Source organism: Anguilla rostrata, chromosome 16 (genome assembly GCF_018555375.3).
Source record: "Anguilla rostrata isolate EN2019 chromosome 16, ASM1855537v3, whole genome shotgun sequence".
Classification (NCBI taxonomy): domain Eukaryota; kingdom Metazoa; phylum Chordata; class Actinopteri; order Anguilliformes; family Anguillidae; genus Anguilla; species Anguilla rostrata.
In genome coordinates this window covers 1,908,650-1,932,635 of record NC_057948.1, presented here as the reverse complement: position 1 = coordinate 1,932,635, position 23,986 = coordinate 1,908,650, and the positions used below count along the sequence as shown (strand labels likewise).

General features: G+C 41.5%; 1 protein-coding gene across 2 annotated transcripts in view; it reads right to left on the bottom strand.

Moving 5' to 3' along the window:
• Positions 1-23,986, bottom strand: part of LOC135242411 (NACHT, LRR and PYD domains-containing protein 12-like) — a 120,620-nt gene that overhangs the window by 5,987 nt on the left and 90,647 nt on the right. For both annotated transcript variants that reach the window (XM_064313491.1, XM_064313490.1), the window contains 2 exons: positions 17,038-17,211; positions 5,065-5,238 (listed from right to left, as the gene is read on the bottom strand). In XM_064313491.1, the coding sequence (XP_064169561.1) occupies positions 5,065-5,238; positions 17,038-17,211 (348 nt within the window). The remainder of the gene's footprint in view (positions 1-5,064; positions 5,239-17,037; positions 17,212-23,986) is intronic.

The window sequence follows — 23,986 nt, the reverse complement described above, 5'->3', positions numbered from 1 at the left end:
GACACACACACCTTACACACATTAATATAAACTAAAAGGGCTGTGTGTGTCAAACACATAGCAGTGTGTTACACACCTTACACACATTAATATAAACTAACAGAGCTGTGTGTATTAGACACATAGCAGTGTGTTACACACCTTACACACATTAATATAAACTAACAGGGCTGTGTGTGTCAGACACATAGCAGTGTGTTACACACCTTACACACATTAATATAAACTAACAGGGCTGTGTGTGTCAGACACATAGCAGTGTGTTACACACCTTACACACATTAATATAAACTAACAGGGCTGTGTGTCAAACACATAGCAGTGTGTTACACACCTTACACACATTAATATAAACTAACAGGGCTGTGTGTGTCAAACACATAGCAGTGTGTTACACACCTTACACACATTAAAATAAACTAACAGGGCTGTGTGTGTCAAACACATAGCAGTGTGTTACACACCTTACACACATTAATATAAACTAACAGGGCTGTGTGTGTCAAACACATCGCAGTGTGTTACACACCTTACACACATTAATATAAACTAACAGGGCTGTGTGTGTTAGACACATAGCAGTGTGTTATACACCTTACACAAATTAATATAAATTAACAGGGCTGTGTGTGTCAAACACAAAGCAATGTGTTACACACCGTACACACATTAATATAAACTAACAGAGCTGCGTGTGTCAAACACATAGCAGTGTGTTACACACCTTAGAAACATTAATATAAACTAACAGGGCTGTGTGTGTTAAACACATAGAAGTGTGCTACACACCTTACACACATTAATTGGGATGGCAGGTATGCCATCCCGCCAAGTTACGCCTTGGCGGGGACATGCCCCATACCTATACAGCACCGAGAGTTTGGCACTTTTCAGGGTTCCCCACAGAAATAACCACAACAGCCACAGACACTCAGCCCTTAAAAACATTAAATTCTGTACATTCTGACCCCATTTCAACAAATAGAATTCATAAAAAAATTCACATGTCCACACAATAAAGGCCTAAACTAAGGGGATTTTGCGTTTTCTCCTTCTTCTTCTCTTTCTTCTTCTTCTTCTTATTTTTCCTGCCGCCTATCCCACTAACAACATGTCTCCCCATTGGACATTTCACTGACACCAGCCAAATCTTCACCTACACGACCCAATCAAAAACGCGCATACACACGCAAAATACCCATACATTTTTATTCTGAAACATTTCCGGTTTAAACAGCTAGTCTGCCTGTGGCCTAGTGGGTAAGGTTACACTCTTGGGAACACAGGGTTGCAGGTTCAAGCCCAGCTAGGCACACGTTTATTTAACCTGCTTCGACCCTCACTAATAATTGTCTACTAATTATCAATTATTGCTTTTGCACCATATCTACCCGCCGTTCACCGTTCAGTTATTAACCGGCTACAATATTGCTAAGCCATATGCATGATCACTTACCGTCTGTACGTTCAGTTATTAACCGGCTACAATATTGCTAAGCCGTATGGATTCAACGGGAGCTCTTCTGTGCTTACTGGCCTGTGTTCTTCTTTAAAACCACCGGCAGGTTTGCTAATGATATTTCACGCATTGCATAGCTATGGCATGGTGCTGCACTAACAAAGTCACAGACTGGTAAACCTCCGGTTTAAGGCTTGAATCCCGACTCGCCCTCAGGCAGATCATTTCCTCTTTTACACTAACATTTTCTTACGCTTATATTTGCTTTACCAAAACTCACTCACGGCCATCCATATGCATTTCATGATGCAAATGTATTCCTTTTATTAAAAAGTTACACCAGTTCACCACTGTGCCATTTCTACTAACTACATTTCTTCACTTGGCTACCGTACAAACCATCATATCAGCAAACGCCACGTTTCTACATTCATGTTACCTCGCCCTGTTCTCTATCTAGCCACATAGGCTACAAACATTTACTACGTATGTACGTTCTGCAACTCCGCATTAAAACATTACATTTAAAATCATGATTCCCTCATAAGTATAACTACTAGCACTGAACATGAGAAAAACACATTAGTGCAATAGATTCCACACATTATTTAACCCTCCACTTCAACAACTAATGATGAATACAGACTGTTATATATACCGTTTGATAAGGAAACTAAGCTCGCTCATGGTCACTTCATTTACTTCGCACTATAGTCTGTGATCGTGTCAACCTTCACCTACATGCCCATACTGCTAAAAAACATATTGTTTCAACTACACAATTTCATCATTTCGCCTAATTTATCTCACACTTGTTATTTTCTCATATGCAAAGCCTGCTGGGACATATGCGTCTGCTCCTATTCTCCACTATCAACTTTTCCGGTTCTAGCTTAACAAAACTGCAAAGAGGATTCCTACCTGCAGATAAGCCTATCAAAATGCCTTATAAACCTTACAAACACTAAAAGTGCATCTTCACGAAATAACAGACAATGGAGCAGGACAGAAGGGTACACAAGTTGCAACCTAGGCAGTTCTAATTCTACAGGCTTCCTGATTCTTTTGTCAATCAAGGCTCGTTGGATGCCCGTCAAATCCGTGAGTAGCCTACATAGCTACACTGGCCATATTTCACCTTTTCTGATGCGTTTACAATTATGCCACCGCACCATTTCTCACAGCCACTGTTTTACATATATAGCAAACCGAAACTGCTAAACGTACACGCTCATCAGACTGTACAAATTCACACAATGATAGCCATAATCCACAACCGTTTCTTACAGAGTCACTTCGCATTTCTCACTCTCGTAATAAAACGCTTTGCAAAAAGAAATGATATCTCATAAAAAAACACGTTTTCAACGTACAAAAATGCCAAGTTACCCAAAAGTATTGATATCAAAATGACGCCAAGTTACGGTACTACAAACAATATAGGCTATCTTGCCTCACCGAAATTTCATAACATGTATTCCAAAGCAATGCTACCCAATATTTCCTCAATTCTTTCAAGTCACTTGGCCCTGTGTTTTGTAATCTTACCATCTCATAAAAAAACACGTTTTCAACGTACAAAAATTCCAAGTTACTCAAAAGTATTGATATCAAAATGACGCCAAGTTACGGTACTACAAACAATATAGGCTATCTTGCCTCACCAAAATTTCATAACATGTATTCCAAAGCAATGCTACCCAATATTTCCTCAATTCTTTCAAGTCACTTGGCCCTGTGTGTATATAAGCGTGCAGTACATGGACAGGCCAAACATATGTGTGGATGGCTCTCTCACAGTCATGATTGATTGAATAGGCATCTATATGTCCAATTTGTATTGGTATGTATGTATTTTGGTGGCAAGCCTTTCTGTTGCATGAATGATTGTATGTTTCTTGGTATAAATGTCTGTTCGTAAATGTGAATGTAACATGCTGCGAGGGAAATGTCCCCATAGGGATAAAGAAGTTCTCTATGTATGTATGTACAATATGTATTTTACATGTATTTATTGTACGTTGCAAATATACATGAATTTCAATGTGTTCCATGAGGCAATACGAAATATTTGACACTTTGATCTGACACAACGTTTGCATGACATTGTAATATGGTAAGATTACAAAACACAGGGCCAAGTGACTTGAAAGAATTGAGGAAATATTGGGTAGCATTGCTTTGGAATACATGTTATGAAATTTCGGTGAGGCAAGATAGCCTATATTGTTTGTAGTATCGTAACTTGGCGTCATTTTGATATCAATACTTTTTAGTAACTTGGCATTTTTGTACGTTGAAAACGTGTTTTTTATGAGATATAAACTAACAGGGCTGTGTGTGTCAAACACATAGCAGTGTGTTACACACCTGACACACAATAATATAAACTAACAGGGCTGTGTGTGTCAAACACATAGCAGTGTGTTACACACCATACACACATTAATATAAACTAGCAGGGCTGTGTGTGTCAAACATATAGCAGTGTGTTACACACCTTACACACATTAATATAAACTAACAGGGCTGTGTGTGTCAAACACAGCAGTGTGTTACACACCTTACACACATTAATATAAACTAACAGGTCTGTGTGTGTCAAACACATAGCAGCGTGTTACACACCTTACACACATTTATTGTCTTCAACCTTCCCAAGTTCTCCCCTGGTGAGGTCACTCCACTGGCTACCAGTCACTGCAGGTTCAAAGTCCTGACCCTCACCTACACTGCAGCCAACGGGACAGCCCCCGTCTACTTACAGCACATGATTAAATCCTATACGCCCACTTGACCACTGCCTTGCACCCCCTGCCATCCGGGTAAAGGGTTCAATCTTGTCTCTACCACGGAGCTTCTCCACCCTAGCTCTCCAGTGGTGGAACAAACTCCCTGTATCTCTACGAACCTCTCCCTCACTACCCATCTTCCGCCGTGGTCTGAAGATGCATCTCTTCAGACTATACCTGGACTAACTATCACCACTCTGTAGATCATTTCTATCACTTAAATCCCCCTATTTCTACATATGTACCTCCTGTGCCACTCATGTTACATGTACCTCCATCCAGCACTTATTGTGCCTTGTATCATTGTCTAGATGTTGCTTGTAATGCCTCCTAGTTTGACTTAGCATAGGTTAGGTCACAGTAATGTTCACTATGTGAACTAGACTTAATGTGTTCATGGCTATGAATAACTGTGCGAAGTATTGTACCTTATTGGACCTGTGTTTTGTAGTTGTTCCAATTACCTTTTGTATACACTTATTGTACGTCACTTTGGATAAAAGCGTCTGGCAAATAAATGTAATGTAACATAATATAAACTAACAGGGCTGTGTGTGTCAAACTAAAATAACATGAATGTGGAATGAGTCATTATCAAACACATTTGACTTTACACCCCACTACAGTTCAGTAAACAGGACTAATTCATTTTCTTCATTCATTTGTGTAGTCAAATTATACCAAGAGGAAGAACAGGAACATGCTGTTTCAGTTCTGTGAAGTGTCTGTTTTCACATTAGAAACATTGACATCAGTGTTGTATTTAGTCACATTGTAGCCCTTTGGATTGAAGGGGTTTGTGTTTGTACTCACCCCAGTCTCTGCAGTTTACAGTGTGGGTTTTCCAGTCCAGCAGAGAGTGCTCTCACTCCTGAATCCTGCAGCTCGTTGTCTCTGAGCTCCAGATCTCTCAGCTCTGAGTGAGGAGAATGCAGGACTGAGGCCAGAACATCACAGCAGCCCTCTGTGAGATTACACAAACCCAGCCTGTGGAGAGACCGCACGCACGCACACAAACACACACACACACGCATAGATTCTTTGTGACATTGTTCACCTTGACAGTAGATACATATGTACCTATGCATTCCTGAGATGTACACACAAAAACAGGGAGGGGGGTGTGTAAATTAAGTTCATGAAGTATTCTGACTAATCCACAATAGTCTAAGGCAATTACTGGGTTCTAATAACCCTTCCCATGTGATGAACTTATCTGATTTGCAAACATTAATTTCATCAGGAAAACACAAAAAACAGCATTTTTTTGGTGCACTTTACCTCACCCTCATTTCAAAGACGCTGAATATTCATCACTATGAACAGATAAACATAACTGTTAATGTATAACTACTCGTATAACCCATTAGCTAAATACATTACTGTTATAATGATAATATTTTCTTCCTAATCTTGTAACCATCAAGTTATCAAACAATTTAAGTTTAACAAATTATACGGTCTGTCAGGGTTTTTGACATTAATTTTAAAATATTCAGCAAGGTGAAATGAAACCGCATTCGATACAAAATTGTGCTCTTCCTTATTTACCTCTCGCCAAAGTAACGTGACGGTAACCATGACGACGCTGTTTAAAACGTGGCCCTTAGGAGGGTCGGTTGGTTACCATGGCGATGCCAGCTCGCTCTGAGCTGTTTACTGTTACCTCAGCTAGTTAATTCTTTGAAAATACACAACTACAGTTACATAACACAATTATTTGATAATAACTATTAACACTTTGCAAATATCATTTGTTTACCATTTACATCAAACAACATGACCCTCAGGTTGACACTTGTTGCCGTTGTTCTAAGTTCAGCTTTCGCATTGACTCACAGGCACGAGTTAGCTAGCTAGCCAGCCCAACCTACCTTAACGTTACTTCATGACCCAACCTAGCTAGCGGAGCCAGAGAGGAACTAAGCAGCTAACTGTCACAGACAACTTAAATATATACGCCAGTATATAAAATAACATGAAGGTTTTATATAACCAGTCATGATATTATTGGTCAGACCTGCAATATTGTACCTGCTAACAGCTGAAGCAGTGCCGGAGTCGTGTACGAGCTGTGCTACACTTCAGTTCATCTGGCACGATTTTACAGCAATGCAACTACGGCATCAACTGGAATTACACTGCATCGCCATCTAGTGGCTGTATCAGAACAGCACAACTGATTACTGCCACTAACTTTTATTGCTGGTAGACACTAGATTTTCAAAAAGGTGGTGTCTTTTGAAACTTCCTCACATTGCACCTATGTTCTCCATGTCTTTACGCTATAATCCATCCATTCATTTTATTTTCACACGCTTTTGCGAATATAATAAGTTAATTATTGCGTTACATTTAATTATTATTGTAACAATGATAATAATAATGAAAATAAAAGCCTGATGTATTAGGTCATTTTTTTCTTTTAAAACCCCTTATCAACATGTTTGGTAGCCCTTGTGGAGTAATATAAACTGCACAAAAAATGTAATAAGTGGGGGTATTTGAAGATTATTAGAATACTTATCTAAGAAATACTCCTGTAAATGATGTTATCCTTTAGAGGATAGGAGCTAGAGCCAGAATATTGATCTCTGAATCAGACTATTCCACACAGCATGACTGCTTACAAAGGTATAATATCCAGGCTATGACTTGGGACTGGAACCACAGAAAAGTGACTAAACTAAACGATGTAACACTGCATCTAAACAGCAGCTCACATGTTGTTCAGATGGACACTCTCCCCCCAAGATGTACACACATACCCTGCCAGCCAATAGTTAATGCCCAGCTTTACCAGCAGAATAAAATACCATTTTATTCACAATCCTGGAAATTAAACATCCTGCTGGACTGAACTCTGACAGTTCTATAGATGTAATTCTGACCCAAATGGGCCCTTTTCCTATACTGTAAGTTCTCTGAATTGGGGCAATGGGCTCATCTACCTTTTCTATGATCTTTTCTCTGGGCTTAACCCTCCCATCCCATACTAGACGTGCAGCTGCCACCTTTCAGAGTGGACAGTGAGTTAGTTTTCAGTGCTGTAGGATGTTTGGCCACCACCAAAAGTAAAGACAACACACATTTTTCATGTGGACAGTGAATTTGCTCATTTCCTTTAGTTTTCTGTAACAAACTTCCCACAGCACTGCAAGCTAACACAGCTAAAGGCAGATTCACTGTAACAGGAAGTAATGCACATGCTCATATATATGTACTGTGGTGTGGGCCTCTGGAGCCCCGCCCCTCCCTGCCATCAGCCGCCACTCAGCTCCACTTCACCTGTGTCTCACCGGCCCGGCCTGCAGCACCATGGACAGCGCCGGGGGGACAGGGCTGAGTTTCAGCACCTCCACTCCACACTCAGATCTGGACAGCGCCGGAGGGACAGGGCTGATTTTCAGCACCTCCACTCCACACTCAGACCTGGACAGCGCCAGAGGGACGGGGCTGAATTTCAGCACCTCCACTCCACACTCAGACCTGGACAGCACCGGAGGGACAGGGCTGAGTTTCAGCACCTCCACTCCACACTCAGACCTGGACAGCGCTGGAGGGACAGGGCTGAGTTTCAGCACCTCCACTCCACACTCAGACCTGGACAGCATCGGAGGGACAGGGCTGAGTTTCAGCACCTCCACTCCACACTCAGACCTGGACCTGAGATACAGTCAGGCCACCGGCAGCATACCAGTGCTTTTTCCACACCACTTTCCCCTTTGCCTGAGTAGCTGCTGGCCCTATATAGGCCTCATGGTCTCACTCCAGGGGTGTGCTGGCTTTCCCCTCACTGAGTGACTAACAGAGTCTCTGATTCCCGTTTTTTTTTTTTTTTTGTGGCAGACTCGGACGTGCCCCTCCTTGTGGCCTGAATTTTTGACCCACCTGCACTTCCCTAGCACTTTTGCTTTCCTCAACATTTGAGTAGCCTGATCTTGTTTTATGTTTCACTTTTCCCCTGTCTTCATTCATTGTGATACCGCTGCCACAATAAATGTCCTCACTCAAAAAATGGCTACAAAGCTTTAAAAAAACGTCATTATTTATTTTTTATTAGTTTTCTTTAATGCAGATTCATGCACAAACGTTTTGGCATGTTGCCTTCTTCAGTGTGCAGGTACAATGATTAAGACATTCCACCTTCTTATAAACAGGTAACAGCTGCCTTTCATTAGGGCTGCTGGCCAATTACTATGAGACAATTATTTATGAAGGCTGCTAGACAATCACAGTGAGACAATTAGATAAATTGGTAAATTGGTTAACAGGAGCAATCAAGGAGAATAGTAGAGGGGTGAATGTATCCACAAGTGGCCACAATAGAAGACATCAGGCTAAGCCGTTCATAAATCCATGTGGCCACTCCTGAGCCCAGTCACGCCCCTCAATCACAAATGCATTCAGGTTATACACTGTAAAATCTAAATCAACAAAAAAGCAGGCATAAAGGCCATACACAAAAATCTAAAGAAAGGGAATAAGGTCCAGCTCCTCATTGAGGCCCCCTGGTGACACAGATTTGAGTCTATATCCAGAAGGCCTCTCTTTGGAGTAGTTTTTTCTAAAAGCCATCTCCCCTGCGGGCTGGCATTACCTTTTCTATACCCATACATTGAAGGTCTTTAATAGAGTGTTCCTGTTCTATAAAGTGCCTTGCCACTGGTGAGGTGATATCACATCTTCTTATAGAGGATTTATGTTCCCCAAGTCGTTGTTTTAAAGCACGTGTAGTTTTACCTATATACACCTTGGGGCAGGGACACGTAGATTACACCTTTTTACTGCAAGTGATACAAGATTTAATTTGATAAGATCTGGATGTTTGGGGACACACAAAATGATGTCCTTTCATCATATTACTACAAGATGCACAGCTCCTGCAAGGGAAACAACCAGTTATAAAAGCTTGTTTTTTCTCTTTAACTACGTCTGACTTTACTAGCATATTAGCCAAATTTCTTGCTCTTTTATAAGTAAATAGAGCGGGGCTCTGAAAGGCTTGATTTAAGGAAGTGTCTGAGGACAAAATATGCCAGTGCTTGTTTACGATAGATCTAATTTTGTTAGAACAGTCATTGTAAGTCAGAACATAGTTAACAGAGAATGTCTTTTTTTGCTTACTCTGTGTTTTATTTAGCAGGTCATTTTCTATTGAGACCTTTTGTTTAGTGTCATTAAGCCATACTTCAGAGTATCCTCTTGAGCGAAAACGCTCAATGAGGAGCTCCGATTGTTTGTCGTATTCTTCGTCAGTATCACAGATACGGCAAAGCCTATGCAACTGACTCACAGGTAACCCTTTCTTTAATGGTAATGGGTGATAACTGTCAGCTGACAAAATTGTATGTCAGTGGGCTTTCTATATACCATAGTACTAAGGGAATTGCCTTTTTTAGTGACCAAGACATCTAAGAAGTGAATAGCTTCTGGGCTCTTCTCAACTGAAAAGGAAATAGATCGTAGTTCTGAATTAATGTAATTAACAAATTCCATCAGCTTCATTTCTGAATCATTCCATATCATAAAACAATCATCAATATACCTTGTCCAGTATTTAATAGAACTTACGTAAGGATTGTTCTCATAAATATAATCAAGTTCAAATTTTCCCATGAACAGATTAGCATAGTTGGGGGCTAATGGAGTCCCCATGGCAGTGCCATGTGTTTGCAAGTAGTAATCTTTATCAAAGAGAAAATAATTGAGTAAGACTGATAATAAACTCAGTAGACACACTACCTTCATGATTGGAAAGAAAGAATCTCAGAGCCTTCAGGCCGGTATTCGTAGGTATGGAGGCAGAGAACCAACATATAATGTAACTAAAAAGTCACCTTCATCTATGTTTGACAATGCTTGTAAATTCACTAAAAAATCTGTGGTGTCTTTCAAGTATGATGGTAATAGCTTAACTATGGGGTAAACATGAAAGTCCACAAACCGAGAAATGTTCTCAGTAAGGGAGCCGGTGCCTGATACTATAGGCCTCAAAGGAGGATCTTCACGGGATTTATGAATCTTAGGCAATGCATATAGTACAGGTATGGCAGGGTGATTCACAGAGGGATATTTAAATTCCAAGATTGCTCTTGTTAACCAATTTACCAATTTATCTGTTGTCTCACTATGATTGTCTAGCAGCCTTAATAAATAATTGTCTCATAATAATTGGCCAGCAGCCCTAATGAAAGGCAACTGTTACCTGTTTATAAGAAGGTGGAATGTCTTAATCATTGTACCTTCACACTGAAGAAGGCAACACACCAAAACGTTTGTGCATGAATTTGCATTAAAGAAAACTAATAAAAAATAAATAATTACATTTTTTTTAAGCTTTGTAGCCATTTTTTTGAGAGCAAACCAATTTCTTTTCAATTGATGATATTTCTTCGGTTTCTACGCATCAAACAAATTAAAACGGGTGAGCGCAGTGATTTCTCTTGTTATGAACAATAAAAGTCCTCTACAGGCATGTTGCCAGCACTGTCTGCCTCGTCTGTGCCTCGTTCCCGTAGCATACAGTATGGATGTGATAAAAGTTTATTAAAGGATATGAACGATATGGAATTGAAGGTATCTGTAAGTGGGTGGAAAATCACAACCTGTACCTGTACAACATGCCATACAAATTCTCTGCCCGTTTGCAAATGTAGCACACAATGCAAATCATGCAAACTATGCAGACTACACAGAAGTATAAAACAGTCCTTAGAAGGACCATCGCTGTCAACCCTTGCAGGAGGAGTATGCAACACATACAGGAATGATAGATTCAATCATTAGGGCACAACAGCAGTACAATACCCCTTATTTACTGTCAGGATAATTACCATGCAGTGCAGCCAAACCCTGTAAGGGGGGGAGGGGGGGGGCTTGGTCTGGTGGGGATGGCGGTAGGTACTAGAGTTTTGGTCAGGTCAGACTCTATTTTGTCAAATGTAAACTAGCGTGAATTGTGGGAGATGTTCTCTGGATAGCATTTAAGGGAAGCTCAAACAATTTACTTCATTATGCAAAGTCCTTTCATAAAAAACATTTTTGGTATGCATCACAATTTCTTTGTGTTCCTTTTCTTTATCTTACAATCTCTTCAGGTGCATGTCCTTTCCTCTCTTATAGCATAGTGTCCAGTCCATCTTGCCATGTCTTGTAAATAAAATGATTGCCTCTTAACACTGTTAAAGTTTTCTATTCATGGTTATTGGCAACTCTCATATTGTGTCATAAAGTGCTCTTTCTCTTACAGCGCATATAAAGTACGTGGCTTACTTATACACTGACTGAAGTGTGCATGTCTGCTAGAACCAATCACTGCATTGGTGCCATAAATAAACTTCTCTTTCATCATCTTGTGTTTGAAAGCCAACTCTAGGGAATGACATCCGGTCCAGACCTGCATAGAAGCATCCAATTGCACCAAGTTTGGTGCTGACAGACAGTAGCGTGTCCAATGCGAAAGGAGGCTACTGCCCTCCTGGAAAAGCACATAGGACACTGCAGCGCTAATATAGCCAAGGGCTACAGACAATAGCAAAGGGCTACAGACTCCAGTTCAGAGCGAAACCCCCATTTCTACAGAGTCATTTACTCTCAAACACAAGAGAGCGCTCCCATGTTTAAGAGGAATAAATTCCTTCCTTCTTACAAAAAGGGGGAAATACGTGTGGTTCCCAGAGATCGAACCCAACATAGTTTTTATTTTCATTATTTCCAGCTCCCAAAGAAGGACGGTTCTCAACTTCCTATTTTGGATCTTAGTGTTAAACAAACATTTGAGGCAATATAATTTCAAAATGTTAACATAAAGCACTCTTTCACGTTCAATATGTAAGAACGATTGGAAAAATATTGTGCAATTCTTTTAATCAATCGTCGGCACCCAATAATTGATTAATAATGATTAACTGATTAGAATAAAATCTACTACATGGCCTATAAAAAGAATGACTTAAAATATGCGTAACTTAATACTTAAGCATTTTTGTTAAGGAATATGACAATGTCTATGTGCATTGGGGTCAGTCTGGTGTGCAGTCTGCTGAAGGTGAGACCAGCAGCTGAGAAGATGGCACTGATGTTCCAGGAATGGACCAATAACGTTTCACTAATGCTGACAGTCGAGGGATCCATGACTCTCTAATAAAAAATATTTTTAAATATAAAAAAATTAAAAAATTTAAAAAATGTAAAATATAATCACCAACATAAGGTTATTTATTGAAATAGTTTATTGAAATGTAACTTTTTAATCTATAAAAATTCATCAATCAAACTTCTTATTAAGAACTAACACTTAATTAACTTAACATCACTATTTCACATAAGTAAATCTGAAAGATGCCTTCTTCCACATAAGGATTTATCCCCCTCACACAAAATTCCTCCGCTTCACCCATTGTGGTGTTTGCTACAAATACACAGTTCCACCCTTTGGCCTTTCCCTGAGTCCACGGGTGTTCTGTCTTTGTGTAGAGGCGGGTCTGGCTCCACTGAGACTAATGAGGCTCAGAATACTGACTTATATAGACGATTAGCTGATTATTGCCAATTCAAAACCCAGAGTTGTGCAGGACACTCAGCGAGTTCTGACGCATCTGATGTCTGTTGGTTTCAGTGCAATCTCTCCCCATCCTGGAGCGTAACGTTCTTAGGACTGGATTTATACTCTGTATCCATGTGAGCTTGCCTATCAGCGGACTGCATGTGGGGGTCTAAGCCAGGGTTGTCTGTGAAGCGTATTGTGACAATTGCTGTGAAATACGCTATATAAATAAAATTTGACTGATTGATTTATGTTCTAGGAATTCTGAACATGAGCGCTGATCTGCTGACAAGGGGAAACCCACTGTACGGGGAATGGTGTCTCCATCCCCAGATGTGGAAATGTTACTGCAGTGATTATCCCTCTCCTTCATGTACAGCCATGCACGCTCCCACTACGCACAGACCTCCTGTCTCAGGTGAACGGGGAAATACACCACCCCTGCCCCGAGCGAGTAGCTCTATGGGCTTGGCCCGTGAGAGGCATAACCTCAACGCATTAGGGCTTCCCCCTCACGTGCCTGCAGCCATCCAGAGCACGAGAGTACCCTCTACCAGGTCACTTTATGACAATAAGTGTCAGGTGTTAGAAAGATGGTGTGCCTCTTGTCAGTCAGTGCCTTACCAGAGCTCTGTTTCTGATGAGCTGTGCTTTTCACAGAACCTTATGGATAAAGAGAAATCCTTTTCTACCAATAAGATCTACCTGGTAAGATCTACCTCCTAAGCCCAATCCAGCCTTTATGCCTCAAGCTTCCCAGCTTTCACAGGAGAGGTGTTGGAGCTTGCCGCTTTTCACCCACCACCTTTCTCCTCTGAAGAGCAGCATGGGCTGCATATGCGGTGTCCTGTGTGTGTTCTCCACACGCTCATTCTACAAGGGGCATGGCTGCACCGTGGGCCCTATTCCATGGGGTCTCCTCACAGGAAATTTATTCAGCGGCAGGCTGGGTTTCTCCAGATACTTTAGCGAGGTTCTACCGCCTGAACGTCACCAGGAGGCCAGTAGCCCACTCAATTCTGGGGGTGAGCTCTGTGTGAGGTGAACAGATCTCCCCTCATCTGCTATGGGTTTCAGTACTTCACATTGTTCCTGTACCCTGGCTATAGCTTTGGGCAGTGGAATGTCTTTAGTACTGCCCTACACAAGATGTGCCAGACATCACCCTCCCCATTCGCATTTTCACACACCAACACACACTCTGCAACAACTTCCCACTGTTAGCGACAGATGGCCACATATAGAGTTCAATCATTGTAAGGCAATACAACACCTGCAGATCAAATGGGTGTGCCTTGGGGAGTCTGGTGCAATGTTTATTCCTTCCTGGGAATGTTCTCATTTGGCAATAATCACTGACCAGAATAGTTAAACCCTCACTTGTGGTTGTCTCGTTGAGATTCAGACAGAGCGCTTGTTGAGGCACCGTGGTGAATCTCCCTTTGTGCATCGTAATAAAACCTTTTCAACTGGAAAGTGGTCCTCAGTGTGTTACTTCACTGGTCCCAACATGGTTCCACAAAAGGAGAAGATTCCCAACAGACTTCATTCCCAAGACCTGACAGAGTCTCAACTAACAAAACATAACATAACATAACATATGCTGAGAACAGGCCATTCAGCCCAACAACGCTTGCCAATTTTCAAACTAAATTGTACCTATTGCTCTGATTACCTACAGACTAGACAGAATCTAACACTGTATCAAGCCTAGTCTTAAAAATCCCTGGAGTTTCTGCCCCTACTACATGACCTGGCAGGCCATTCCACACAGTGACTGAAATTTAGCTCATTTCTATTTATGGCCCCTCATTCTACATACAGAACTCAAGGAGTTTGTCTGTACGCTCTAGGAGATCTCCTACCTGCTGAGACGGAGACACCAAGACCACAACTTAAAAACGCATCAGTGGCTCCGGACAACTAGCAGCAGAAACTGGAGAGGCACTTTAAACTAACTAATATTAAGTGTTTAAATAAGAATGACCAGGTGCAGAATTAATTGGGTTAAATGAACTAACTTACCTTTTACAAAATAGCAATTACTAAATAGCAATAATTGAAGGAACCCAGGTAATATTTTATTCATATATCTCAGGACGCCGCCAGGCCGCCATTGTAAATAAAAATTTGTTCTTAATGACTTGCCTGGTGAAATAAAGGTGAAATAAAAAATAAATAAATAAAAAGGACAAAATAAAACAAAATTCATCCAGAACCAGATTATATTAAACTACTGCTAACATTAGCACATAACAATGAAGGCAAACTATCTAACAACAGTTATGTTTTGCTCCTGGGAAAGCGAACAACCAAAAACGGCAAGAAGGTGGCCGAATTAGCTAACCGGCTAGGGAGGAAAAATTTGAAAATTCCCTCCCTGTCCCCTGACGGCAACAAAGATTTTCACCTACTGAGCAAAACAATCTTACTTTACTTTTAATATGGGTTTTAAAAACTAAAATGAAATAACAAATACACATTTCAAAGCACAATACAATCCTGTAACTAACTTTTCCAAACTCCACAAGACTTCTTCCTCTCTCTCTCTACCACAAACAGGAAGTGCATGTCAGGCTCAAGCAATCGAGCCACAGCTGTGAGCATAGGGCAATCTGGGAGTTGTCCATATCTCCCCGTTGGTGGATCTCAAACACAACATGATGAAAGAGAACTTTAGGTTACTGTCGTAACCAGGGGTGCAATTGGGATTTTGGAGGTGGGTGGACCCTGAGATCCGGTGGGAGGTGGGTGAAGAAAGGTACAATGAATGTCTCAGCTCAAAACAGTTGTATCTTTAATGTATTGTGCGCACATTTGGAATTAAGGAAAACAATGTTTTGAAAAGAATGTATACTATTGATGCAAGCTTTTACATAATATATTTCAAGTTCATTGAGTGTCATTAATGCTGAGAATTATTTTTACCCACGAAAATAATCGGTCATCCTCCTCTTGTCCTCACTTTCTTCCTCCTTTATCTATCTTTCTTAAACTGGTGAGGCGCAAAACTTTCTTTTAAACTGATCATTGATCTTGTAACGTCCCCGCCGTTTCTCATGTTTTCTGTTTTGCCTCGTGTATCTTGTCTCTTTTTTCACCATCTTTGCTTGCCTCCACAGCAGAGGCGGGTCTCAGTTTCAGCGATACCTGAATACCTCATTTTACCCACCTGTTTCCCCTGCATTCCGCACGCTTTCCCGTCACGCTCACCAGTATTTATTCTCGGCTCGGCTACCACTCTCTGCCAGATCGTTGCCTCTGTTCCTTGCAGCTTCTCGTCGGCTTGCGTAAAAGCGAATTCTCTTTAGTCTTGTTCCCCGGTTTTTTCCTAACTCTTATCCACTTTTACTTGCCACTTTGCGTTCAGGTTCCCCAGTCTGTGTCTTTCCTGTTGTCGTGTTTGTCTGGTCTCTATTTTGTTCGTCCTCGTCTTGTCTGCGTTTCCCGTTCCCTGTCAGCCGTGTCCAGCCTGCCCTTTGCCGGCCTCCCAGTCCAGCCCTGTCCAGTCCTGATCTGCTCCTGTTCCTGCTCAGATCTGCTCCAGCCGCAGTCCTGCTTGGTCCTGCTCCTGTTCCTGCTCGGACCTGCTCCAGCTGCAGTCTTGTTCGGACCTGCTCCTGCTCCTGCTTGTACCTGCTCGGGCTCCAGTCTTGTCCAGTCCGGTTCCAGCCTTTCCCAGTCCAGTTCCGGTTTTGAATTGCCCTGCTCAGTTTGGATACCTCTCAATAAACCAGTTGCTTTTCTCCTAAGCCTCTGTGTTCGAGTCCTGCGTTTGGGTCCAGCATTACACATCGTCACAGATCTCAAACTGTTTAAATTAATTTTCAGTGATTTCAGATGGATCTGAATGTCATTCAATAAAATAATGCAGAGGTCATGCCCTGGGATATTTTGATTTAGATTAGTCTCTTTACCCAGATGGGGTAAGCCTTAATTAGTTATTTTTAGATTCCTGGATTCCTATGATTGAAGGTCTTGATGTCACAGAACGATTGAACGAATGCCTGGCAGCAGTAGATAGTCTCTCCAGGGTACAATGTCTTGCCGCCCATCATTTCATATGAGCACACCCCTGTTAATGTGCTTATACGCTAAATCGTATTCACACATAAACATTCAGGTTACAGGTTCTGAATATTAGTGAGGTTTTTTTCCACCCGGTGATAAAATTCACTCTTACACACATCACACAAATTCTACCAATTTAAAGTCACACAGTACACAGCACTACTCACCCCAGTCTCTGCAGTTTACAGTTTGGACTCCTCAGTCCAGCACAGAGCAGCTTCACTCCTGAATCTCCCAGGTTATTGTAGCTGAGGTCCAGATCTCTCAGGGGTGAGTTTGATGACTGGAGAGCTGAGGCCACAATATTACAGGACTTCTGTGTGAGTTCACAGTAGTTCAGTCTGCAAAGAAGAGTTTATACATTCAACTCAGGAATTACTGGCACTCTTTATGAAAATCAGCAAAAATTATTGTGTAAGACAATCAATATACCCATTGATGCAAATTTTCCGCTCAAACATTTTGAGAAACTACTTACTTTCAGTATGATAAAAAAAATATTCTTTAAAAAAAACTTTTGAGTAATAGCAGTTTTCTCAAATGCTTAGAGGTCAAAATTATTGGCACCCTTAATGAATATTTAAAATAAAACTAAACAAAGTGGCATCTGAAGAAATTTTTTATTTTATTTGATCTCCAGAACTGCCCCCAGAAACTGTTAAGGGATCAGCTGAGCCCCTGTGCTGAGGCCGTCTCAGGAACCCCTGGTGCTGCACACTGCTAAGAGATCAGTGGGCAGGGAGTGGGGGAGCCCCGATACTCCCAGGGAGAGCAGGACAGCAGTGCAGTACTGTATGACAGGGGAACATCTGCACGCTGTGTTTATACATTAAAATACAGGAATAAGCAGTGAGCACCCAGCAGCGGTCTATATTGTGATTAAAACTCAGACAGCAGTGTATTTACATGCACGTATAACATGTTGCAGACAAAGATCACTCCATTTCAATATTGGCCGTAAAACTCCAGGAAGCACTGTTGGACAACCGACATCCATCCATCATCCATCGATTATCTATACCCGCTTATCCTGGGCAGGGTCACGAGGGGTGCTAAAGCCTATCCCAGTGTGCATTGGGCCGGATAGGCTGCCAATCTATTGCAGGACACACACACCATGCACTCACACACTCATACCTGGGCACTTTACTGTCTTCAATTAGCCTACCTGCATGTCTTTGGACTGTGGGAGGAAACCAGAGTACCCGGAGGAAACCCACGTGGACACGGGGAGAACATGCAAAATAAAGGCCATTCTCCACACAGAAAGGCCCAGGCCGGATGTGGCAGGGCTCGGTTTGCGGGAGGAATTCAGGGCAATTAAAGGACCACACCTACTGGTTAAGCAGGCACACACCTGGATGATATTATGAATCAGTCCAGGATTTAGAAGTGTGCTTCTTTCCACAGTAGGCGTCTGAGAACGGGATCCCCCACGATGGTGAGAGAGAGCACGTACAGACCAGAGAAAAGGCTGAAAAGCGCTCGTATAATTTCATTTATTTTGTCTTTGTATTTTAGTTTATTGTTTTTGCCCAGATCCCGTGAGGATAATGAGCGAAGGTTTTTTGTTTGTGTTGGTTTGTGATTACGCTCTCTCTCGCTACCCCAATAAAATGTCAGAGATATCTGGAATTTCCAAATCTCCCTGTGTCCAGCTCCTCTGTCCCTATCAGGGTCACGGTGTGTGACACCGGAGTTGAACCCAGATCCTTCTTGCTGTGAGGTGACAGTGCTACCAACTGCACCACAGTGCCACCCTCAGACAAGTACTTTCAGTCAATGCCCTTGTTAAAATGTTCAGCACTCTGAATACTGAACACAAGTGGAATTGCGTGCAAGAACCTCTCCCTTAACCTACATATAAAATGTATTTTACATGACTTAATTTAACAATTATTATTGAAAATGACATTTATAAATTAAACAGACAAATTCTTTGATAGGTCAGTCGACAGTAACCTGGTAGAATCAAGTGACAAGCCAAAACAAATTATGTATCAGGTAAGAAGACTAAATATTTTTATTAAATAAGGAGTCAATTAAAATAGTGAATTGAAATGATACACTCTTGAAATCATGCACTTATTGAATGCAGGCTCACTACATCTAAGGTACAAAACAAAAGAGAAGAAATTAAACAATATGCCATAGGAACAAATGAAATGAGCTAAAATGCACAACCAAGAAACCACCACCAAAATAAAGACCAAATACAACACAACTTTTTTCCTGAGGTCATCATAAACACTTAACGCAGCATGGCTTGAGCATGTTTGCCCTGATTGAGAGATGCTGAGTTGAGGTGTGGAAAGTTGGGGGTGGGCGGGGAGGCAGGCTCATTTAACACAAGGACTGGTCCATCTAAAAGCTGACAGTGTACTTATTACATTAAAGTGACCTTATGTTGTTGAAAGCAGGGCTAAATATTCATGAATTATTACCAAACTATTCATGAATTTAGTCCCTTTCTAACAAGACCAAACAGGAATATAATAGGTAGTATAAGAGGTAATTATGTTCAGCTATTGTATACCTATAAAAACCATGGAAGTTTACTTCTTCTTCTAACATAGACATAAAGATTTTCCAATCAATGATTTCAATTAAATTCCACAAATTGCATTTAAACTTAAGATCAAACAGAACCGGATCTTTATTTGTCCTGTAGCCACACTGGGCCTCTGGCCTCATAAATAGCTTTGTCTTCTGGTTTGTCTCTCCTGAGACAAACTCTGCAGGAGGTGGGACCCATAGATCGCCTGCCTCATGCAAAACAGGGAATTTTAGCTTATTTTTCTGGCAAATATGGAGCATCGCGTAGTTCTAGCAGGCCACAAGAGTCAAGCGCTCCGGCTGAATCAGCTAATGGCTCAGCTGAGTGATGTTCGCCTATCACAGTACATTCACCTAACAGGGCGGTCTACTTAAACAGCCTCCCTCTACTCATTCGGCTGCTCCTCCTGCATGCAAGCTGCTGCACGTTGCTTTGTAAATCGACGCTTTTTCCTGCAATCCAGCTACGGCATGCTGCCAGTCTAAACCATGTCTGCTTGCTACATGTTCGCTGCTAGCCTAAGCTCACAGCCTAGGCACTATGAGGAAGTCTTACTATTTATTCGCATTGCTCCTTACTTCTAAGCTTTGTAGCTGCAGCAGGCAGGCGATCCATTTGGGGCCAGCCACGAAAAGCGTTGTTTTAAGCTACAATATTCCAGATATCGAGGATACCAGTGCACTGTCTTCACTGCTAACTGGCCAGGGAGCTTCATTCAAGGAGAGCTGCTTTGCGGCGGCCGCCACCCCTCCACAGAGGACACCATGTTCAAGCCTGGAAGCTGCTGCCACGTCCATATCTGCTAGCTGCAGATTCTAGCCGGGTAATGTCATCAACCTTATTTAAATTCTGCTGAGCTCTGAGTCTAGCGGTAAACGCATAATATACACAGTGTTGCCAACTATTTTCTATGGAAAGTAGCTATGGCCTCCTCTAAAAGTCGCTAAATTGACAACACCGAATATACATATTTGATTGCGGGGACGTCTCACAGAGGGGCTGGTTTCACAAATATCGCAAGTCTTTCGCTAAAAGCGGAAACGTTCCAACATATGCGGGCACAAGTTAATGGCATGCTTATTGTTGAGTTGCTCACCATCAGAGTCAACGCTAGATGCTCTCACTGCTAAAGAATCCCTGGCGTGAATGCTTTCGGCTACCTTCCGGAACGCAGTAGAATTGGGTCGTAGGCACATCCCTTAGTTGATCAGAGCGGGGTCTTCCAATCAATCGTTTTACGTGAATTTGGGATTCGTGTACGTAAATCTAAGCGGAAATGTCGGAATTGGGAAACGCCAAAGTTCTCACGCTTGGCTGAGATGGAAAAGTAGGTATCGATAAAGAATCTTTGTTCATTGTGAACGGCTAATGGATTATGGGCAGTTGCTACTACACAGCTACTAGATAGCCTCCATGTCTCACACAGGCCTAGGCTATAGTTTGTGTATTTGTAGGCTAATGGCCTACTTCCTGGTGTAAACAGTTATCTCATAAAAAACACGTTTTCAACGTACAAAAATGCCAAGTTACTAAAAAGCATTGATATCAAAATGACGCCAAGTTACGATACTACAAACAATATAGGCTATCTTGCCTCACCGAAATGACATAAGATGTATCTCAAAGCAATGCTACCCAATATTTCCTCAGTTCTTTCAAGCCACTTGGCCCTGTGTATAAGCATGCACTACATGAACAGGCCAAATATATGTGTGGATGGCTCTCTCACAGTCAAGATTGATTGAATAGGTGTGTGTATGTCCAATTTGTATTGGTATGTAGGCCTATGTATTTCGCTGCCCAGGCTTTCTGTTGCGTGAATGATAGTATGTTTCTTGGTACAATTGTGTTCGTGAATGTGAATTTAAGATGCTGCCAGGGAAATGTCCCCATGCGGATAAAGAAGTTCTCTATGTGTGTATGTACAATATGTGTTTTACATGCAGTATTTATTGTACGTAGCAAATATACAATAACTTGCACATGTACTCAAATTCAGTTCAGAAGCAAGTATAAACATGTTTTCTGGAGAGATGTGCTTCCTGTCGTTGCTCAGCAGCAGTTCTGTACATTAATGAATTTATACATTAATTTCAATGTACAATGTTCAATGTGTTCCATGAGGCAATTCGAAATATTTGTCTCTTTGATCTGACAGAAAGTTTGCATGACATTGTGAAATGGTAAGATTAGAAAACACAGGGCCAAGTGACTTGAAAGAACTGAGGAAATATTGGGTAGCATTGCTTTGAGATACATCTTATGTCATTTCGGTGAGGCAAGATAGCCTATATTGTTTGTAGTATCGTAACTTGGCGTCATTTTGATATCAATACTTTTTAGTAACTTGGCATTTTTGTACGTTGAAAACGTGTTTTTTATGAGATATCAGTTCTTTTTGCAAAGTGTTTTATTATGAGAGTGAGAAATGCGACCCTGCAAGAAACGGTTGTGGATTATGGCTATCATTGTGTGAATCTGTACAGCCTGATGAGCGTGTACCGTTCAGCAGTTTCGGTTTGCTATATATGTAATGGCTGTGAGAAAGGATGCAGTGCCGTAAGCGTAAACGCATCAGGAACGCAGATGGAATATGGTATGTACTCACGGATTTGACGTCCATCCAACGAGCCTTGACTGACAAAATAATCAACACGCCCGTAGAATTATAACTCCCTAGGTCGCAACTTGTGTAGCCTTCTGTCCTGCTCCGTTGTCTGTTATTTCGTGGAGATGCAGTTTTAGTGTTTGTAAGGTTTATAAGGCATTTTGATAGGCTTATCTGCAGGTAGGAATCCTCTTCGCTGTTTTGCTAAACTAGAACCGGAAAACTTGATAGTGGAGAATAGGAGCAGACGCATATGTCCCAGCAGACTTTGCATATGAGAGAATAACAACAGTGTGAGAGAAATTAAAATGAAATTACGAAATTCCGTAGTTGAAACAATATGTTTTTAGCAGAATGGGCATGTAGTTGAAGGTTGACATGATCACGGAGTATAGTGCGAAGTAAATGGAGTGACCATGAGCGAGCTTATATTCCTTATCAAATGGTATATATAACAGTCGGTATTGAACATTTGTTGTTGAAGTGGAGGGTTAAATAACAGTGCACACATTATTTGCCTGTAATGTAATGTAATCTATTGCACGAATGTGTTTTTCTCATGTTCAGAGCTAGTAGTTATACTTATGAGTGAATCATGATTTTAAATGTAATGTTTTAATGCGGAGTTGCAGAACGTACATACGTAGTAATTTTGTGTAGCCTATGTGGCTAGATAGAGAACAGGGCGAGGTAACATGAATGTAGAAAGGTGGCGTTTGCTGATATTAAGGTTTTGTACGGTAGCCAAGTGAAGAAATATAGTTAGTAGAAATGGCACAGTGGTGAACTGGTGTAACTTTTAAATAAAAGGAATACATTTGCGTCATGAAATGCATATGGGTGGCCGTGAGTGAGTGAGGTTTACCAGTCTGTGACTTCGTTAGCTAGTGCCATAGCTAGGCAATGCGTGAAATATCATTAGCGAACCTGCCGGTGGTTTTAAAGAAGAACACAAGCCAGTAAGCACAGAAGAGCTTCCGTTGAATCCATATGGCTTAGCAATATTGTAGCCGGTCAATAACTGAACGTACAGACAGTAAGTCATAATGCATATATCTTAGCAATATTGTAGCCGGTTAATAACTGAACGGTGAACGGCGGGTAGATATGGTGCAAAAGCAATAATTAAGGAGGAGTAGACAATTATTAGTGAGGGTCTAAGCAAGTTAAAGAAACATGTTCCAAGCTGGGCTTGAACCTACGACACCATGTTCTCAAGACTGTAACCTTACCCACTAGGCCACAGGCGGACTAGCTGCTTGAACGGGAAATGTTTCAGAGTAAAAATGGATGGGTATTTTGCGTGTGTATGCACGTTTTTGATTGGGTCGTGTAGGTGCAGATTTGGCTGGTGTCAGTGAAATGTCCAATGGGGAGACATGTTGTTAGTAGGATAGGCGGCAGGAAAAATAAGAATGAGAAGAAGAAGAAGGAGAAAACGCAAAATCCCCTTAGTTTGGGGCTTTATTGTGTGGACATGTGAAGTTGTTTATGAATTCTGTCTGTTGAAATGGGGTCAGAATGTACAGAATTTAATGTTTTTAAGGGCTGAGTGTCTGTGGCTGTTGTGGTTATTTCTGTGGGGAACCTTGAAAAGTGCCAAACTCTCGGTGCTGTATAGGTATGGGGCATGCCCCCGCCAAGGCGTAACTTGGCGGGATGGCATACCTGCCATCCCAATTCCGGGAGGATTGGGCTGCGAGATGGCCAGTTAAACTCTGGCTGTTATAGGTTTGGCAGATTGAACATGGGTGGCAGGTCGTGTTGCAAGAGCAGAGATACAGAGTCGTCTAAATTGTTCAAAGCTGCATTCTACCCTTCGCTCACTAATAATTGTCTACTACTTCTCAATTATTGCTTTTGCACCATATCTACCCGCCGTTCACCGAACGTATACACTGCATTATGACGTACCGTCTGCACATTCAGTTATTAACCGGCTACAATATTG